The 6395-nt window shown below is 38.8% G+C and overlaps 1 protein-coding gene across 1 annotated transcript in view; it reads right to left on the reverse strand.

Moving 5' to 3' along the window:
* Positions 1 to 4844, reverse strand: part of LVRN (laeverin) — a 45155-nt gene extending 40311 nt beyond the window's left edge. The window contains exon 1 of the mRNA XM_053474221.1: positions 4131 to 4844. Within this exon, the coding sequence (XP_053330196.1) occupies positions 4131 to 4822 (692 nt within the window). The 5' untranslated portion in view covers positions 4823 to 4844. The remainder of the gene's footprint in view (positions 1 to 4130) is intronic.
* Between the last annotated feature and the right edge of the window lie 1551 nt (positions 4845 to 6395).

Here is a 6395-nt window from a genome sequence, read left to right on the forward strand (position 1 = left end):
ATCTTTCATCAATTAGTCAGGGGGTTTATTCCCGAATTGTGCCGGTCTTCATTGGTAGATTATACTCAATGTGGTTAAATTGTATCAAGTTGTGCGGTAAAATGGTTTTGTGGTATGTGGCAAGTAGCTGGCAAACATTCCAGATATCAATTGGGGGGGTTATCAATAATTAGCCTTCTATATGCCTGTGCTGTGGGATAATATTTACCTTTTGAACAGTAGGTTGCGTTTACCAAAGGACCTATTTTAAGGAAACATTCCTTGACTGCAAATCAAAGTTGTTTACCAAGTGAAAGTACGGAGTAAGAACAATATTATATTTAATGAAATAATATTATTACATTATAATTTTATACAATAATACATTTAGATTTTCATTGAATGAACGCATTAAGCCACTTTTTTTTCTATTAAAATCAAACAACCAAGTTCTCAGTCCTAAAACTCATCGATTAATCATAACTACAAGTATATGTAGATTTTAATACTAGTTCTTTTTTAATTGTCTACACACCAGATTTTGATATTTTTTATGGCAATAAAAATATAGCTGTGACATGTTTACTAAAAAAAAGTGTATTTCCATCAAATGTTTCTATTACCATCAGATGAGATAACAGAAGCAAATAATTAATACAGCAATAATAGGGTATCAAGCAAATAACAGGTCTTAAATATGATTTAAATTTCTTTGGTAGTATCCAATTCATTTATCATGGTCCCATGAGATCCCCACCCTCATTAATGAATCGGATTGTGTCTTATGCATCCTACATACTAGCAGGCTACACGTGGCATCCTCTTTCTGCACATGTGGAACACGCATGTTCATGGAAACATGTTCCATGCTTTCAGCTGTAGAAATTGACAAAAACAACTTTAAAGGGTAGCTATGGAATTGCAAAATTAAGGCTTAAGCAGCAAGGTTTGAAAAAATTCTAAATCACCTGTAATTAAACTACTGATTGCATTCGCATGGAGAGCAGATCTCTCCGCAGCGAAAGTACAAATAGACAGCAGTCCAAAATAAAATCCGTCAGTGAATAACCGTACAAGTAGTGCCTGGTTTACCTGTCTATAAACTCCTAGACATGGATTATGATCATATAAAGAACATAACTAAAATATAGTAATTTTACATGCAATAATTTTGTAGATAAGTATTACAGAAGAACTTTTTGTAGCATATTTAGTTGTCATTGTCTAGACTCTACCCCTGAGAATTTGATTCTAGACAGGTCACTGACAGGGTGTCACACTCACCCAATCCGTCACTCCTGCGGCTGGAAATGCCCGGCTGCACTCTATGTGAGCATAAAAACATAGCGCTCGGTCACACATATCCATCCATCCATCTGCTACACTTGGGTTATCAGGCAGCAGCTGACCTTAAAGTGCCGGCGCCGCCTTGACTTCACCAGTCTAGCTCTGATTACCTGGTCTTCAAGTTCTTTTCTATTATTTACTCCCAAGATTTTGTATAGATCCAAGTCCTGTGATCTTAGTTCATACGGTCATTAGGATATTGAATTTACCTTATGGTTTATATCTTATAGTATTTGTAATTACAGAAGAGCACCCCCCACATACCAGAAGCATTACTAACAAAGGGAATATTGCACCTGAATACAATTTGTTATCTTACATATTAGCTCATTATTTCCCACCTTAGTTACATATATGTCATTGTTTTAATGTGGGCTGATGTTCATGCCAATAATGCTTGTAATCTCTTGTTTAGGAATCGCATTTGTTAACTGGTTTTAAGCAGGTATATTACTCTTAGACTATGATTTGTTTTTATAATTTTAGAATTTAAATTATGGGGAAACTGCTTCTTGATCCAAGGAGAGATCTGATTTCTGGATGGATTTTTTCCCCCTGGTTTGTGCAAAATTGGAAAGAGCCACAACTGGGTTTTTTGCCTTCTTTTGGATCAACAGCAAGAACTTAACAGATATGGGAAAGGCTGAACTTGATGGAGGCATGTCTTTTTTCAGCCTATGTAACTATGTAACTATTTAATCATTAGAAATAGAGAGATTTGTTTTGAATATTTGCCTATAATTAAAACAACCGGAGAAAATCACAGTTCTAAGAACGGCGTATTGTTGCATGTTATTTCAAGATTACTTTTAGAAAAGGGTATGAAAGGGATTTCATCCCCAAAAATGCACTCCTGGTGCACCTCCCTTTCTCCTTAACAAGCCCGGTGGGGGGGAGGCATTTCATAGGAATGATGAAATGACGTCTGTACAATAAACAAAGTCAAATAAAAAAATATTTAAAAAAATGACAAAACAAAATAAATTATAGCCTCGCTATTAATTTCCACATTGTTAAAGGTGGCTAATGGATTACTTATTAAAATGTTACAATATTATATTGTGTATTCTTTTTACACCCACACCTGTGTGAATAATCAATTGTAACAACTAAAAATGCAGGTTTCAAACTGTTACATTTCATTACATAGGGCCACATTCAGGGGTTTCAGGCTTAAGTAACACCAGTCATGAAAAAAAAAGAAGTGTCAGCATGAATAAAATTGTAACTTTTTAATTGTATGTACTTATAAGAAACCTGTATTAAAGATTTTTTATCTCTTTGTCTTCTAAGCGATAACATTAAATCATACTAGTTTGCATTACTGTAAAGAACAGATAGCCTTGGACTCAAAGGATTCCCATTGCATTTATCATGGGAATCTCCAGGAGCCAATAGGACACCAAAATTCTACCAGGGCTTCGGGATTTCTTACTTAGTTGAAGAAGGAAAATGTATATATTTTTATTAAACTTAAGAGAATAGTGAGTCTTGGTTGAAGTTGAATTAAAGTTGACTTAAGTGGGCCAACATAGAAAAAGAGTCACATAAGCTTTTGGGACCTCAGAGGTCTCTTCTACATATTCCCATGAATCCAAAGTGAAGGAATATATTGGAATGGATCAGTAGATGTATGCAATGACATTTAAATATACACATGGCAGTAAATATTTTTGGCAATTATAATTTTGACATTTTTTGGCAGAGGGAACAGGACTAGGCATATGAACGTGGCTGGATCTCTATGAACCTTGGAATTTGTATACATAAAGTTCTCAAATTCAATATTGCTAAATTGCTGATTGGTTCAGGTAGCCCTTGTAGGGTTTAAGTAAGGAACAATGAGATATCTTAAGGAAATTGTTTACATAATGATGTGTGGCCACCTAAAGCCACGAATCCAACTCACTTAAGATATAATTGTAAGTATCTCCCAAACAATGTCTGTGATGGAAAAACAAAAGCAATAGGCAGTTTTCATAAATGGATTTAGTTGTTATAAATGTTACAAGCAGTGCTTGTTACAGTTGCCACCACAATTTAATTGAATATGTCTAATGGTACAAAATTATATATAAATTCAAGAGTACGCATCTGGTGTATCTGATTAAGGTTTGGCTCAAGCTCATTAAAAAGGAGTTGGGGACCGACCACCGTTTTTCCTCTTATAGATAAAATGATATAACTGTTCCTTTAACCATAAAGACTTGCCTTGTTGAATTCTTCTTGATCATTAGTGTGCCAGGATCAGTTAATAATTATAAGGGCTTGGCCCTAACCAAAGGGCTGTGTGTGTTCATAATTCCATTGTCTTCTCTGTCTCTTTAGAACAGCTCTTTTGTACTTGAAAACACACTTATAATGAATAAAAGCTGCCTAGTAGAGCAACATGTTGCTTCCATGTGAAATTCATTTACTGAGTAGCCACAGCTGAAATTCCCCTTAAGGTTTTGGCAGCTGATACTAATACACGAGGAAACTATTTTGCAACAAAGTAGTACAAATGCCATTCCAAGGAACAGTGTTACTGCAATTAGAAAAATATTGTGATACTTCACAATATCCCAATATTTGGCATATCTTAACAAATATACCTATACAAGAAGACCTACACTTATTTGTACCAGTGAGAGCCAAGATCTGACATCAGACACTTGGGAGCATTTAATAGAATGCCCAGACTTTGCTTGTATGCTAAATGCCACCAACTGCCACCAGAGTGGTGGCAGTTGGTGGCATTTAGCATGCAATCAAAGTCTAGCCATTCTATTAAATGCTCCAACCCCATGTTAGTAGGCACTTACTTGTCAATGCCAAAATCTTTGTAATGGGCGAAGAAGAGTCCAGAGTAGTCGTTACTCAAGTAGCCACTGTAATCCAGCTCCAGTACGTAGTGTCTCTTTGCCACCAGTGGTCTTTCCAGTTCCAGCACCAAATACTGGTGGGCTTTTGAGTTCCAAAGGTCCTTGATGCCGATGCTGTCCTCAGACAAGCTGGTGGGGTTACCAGCTCCTCTTGTTTGTGGAGTGCGATTTCCGACCCCTGCCTGTGGATTGTCCACAAGTTTAAGTTGAGCCCGGGAGATGTTCAGCCCGTCACTGTGCAGCAGCACAACGTCTGTCATCTCCACGCATTCCATGCTGATGTTCACCTGTCCCGACAGCACGACGTTATCCTCACTATCGGGGTACATTTTCGGCCATAGCTCAAGGTCATAGTGCAGTGGCACCAGGTAATTGGGCAGACGCAGATTGTCCCAGATGCCAGGGCGGTCTGTGGTGCCCGGGGTAGGGGTAGCTGAGAAGGAAGAGGTCCACGTGGAGTTATCCGTGAAACTGCTGATGCTTGGGTGCCCTTCTCCTTCACCTGATACCCTAGTCCTGGCATATAGGGCTCCAAGCACAACAAGTGCCAAAAGCAGGGCTGCGAGCAATAATGCCAGGAGGGCAGCCGATGTTCTGCTAAGGTAAAAGCCAGAAGTAGTCTTGGGTCCCATAGTGGAAGGGTAGGTCAGTGACACCCAGCCTGCTGCTGTGTGTATGTGGGGATGTATCTTGGGTCTCCTGTTCTAACTCAGAGCTGGGTGTGTCAGTGGGTGACATGGGAGGGTGTAGGAGATCGCTCCATGATTCAGGGAATATTCAACAGGAGGAAGCAGGGAAAAAGAAAGAATGACTGGGAGAGAAAGAGTGTGTGGGAAAAGGGGACGAGTCCGACCGTAGAAGAAGAAGGAGGTGAGGTTTCTGCACATGGAAGTGAATGAAAAGAGGAGCTAAAGACAGAGATGAAAGAGAAAGAAAGAACGATAATGAGCGAAAACGAAAGAAAGATTAAGAAAAAGAGAAAGGAAGGAAATAATGACAGAAAATCAGTAAGAGGAATGCGTGGGAATGATGCCCTGGTGAATTAATATACCTGTCTATTAGGAATGCAAGCGCTAATACTATAACTTGAGCAGAGACAGAAGAGAGGCGATCAGTTTGGGAGTGCAGTTAATCGGAGGGGACACAATTATTAGTACAGACGCTGAACATAACTCGGTTTCGGTAATCTAGCCTTCCCCTCCCCTGCATCTTACATCTCATTCGATCCTATCACTGTGTTCTGTCACTTGACTCTCCCCCCAGGGCTCAAAAACGGAAAAACCATTAGATCGTGGAAGTTAGTTCTTCTGGAATGCAAATAAATATTAGAAAGATCAGTGGGTACAGGCAGTTGTGATTAGGCTATGAGGACGTCTGACGTGTCACTGGAGTAACAGCTGGATGGAGAGCCCTGGAAAGAAGACTTTCTTGGAACTTCTTGGAAAACAATCTACTCCTAAAACCAGACGTTCTAAACTAAAAAAAAAAACAAGATAAGAATACACATTCTTTTTCTGAATCAGGAGGAGAAGATGCTTTTCTCCAACTGAATTCTAGGGTGAGGAAATACAGGTACAACAACATTATTTAACCCATAAGAGAAGAAAAGTGTCCAGTGGTGTTTGGCTTCATCTGTAGCAACGTATAATGATTAGACAAGAATCACTAAATTAATCAAAAGGTTGCACTAAGTGCTTATTGCATACCATGCTGACAGCGGATACACATGGCTGGACATTGTGCTCTTACACTCAGCTGCCAGCCACACTAAGGGTACAGATCACTGCTCACTGCTTGGTCCTGCTCACTGGACCTTTGACAGCTTTGCCAGATGGCTAGTCTGGGCCTAAACAGTACTAGATTACCAATGATGCATTTAGTTATGGCGGTGTTAAATTCAGCTAAGTAGACTCTTATTTTGCAAATTGTGTTCCTCTATGTTTTTTTAAAGGACATTATAGACAATTATAAAGAAGGCAGGACAATCTTATAGAACTGACACAGTATATCTTCAAAGTAGCCAATGTACAGTCGGTGGTGGTAAGTCTCAGCAGTACAAAACGCTGAACCAAACACTAAATTAGATGTCAAAGTCAATAATATCTGTCAGTAAATATCAAGTTTTCACTGTCACCCAAAGACACAGTTTTTTCGCTGACCCTTCTAACGCATGCAAGCGCAATTCCTTGATGCCCAAAATAGTTT

Source organism: Spea bombifrons, chromosome 1 (genome assembly GCF_027358695.1).
Source record: "Spea bombifrons isolate aSpeBom1 chromosome 1, aSpeBom1.2.pri, whole genome shotgun sequence".
NCBI lineage: Eukaryota > Metazoa > Chordata > Amphibia > Anura > Pelobatidae > Spea > Spea bombifrons.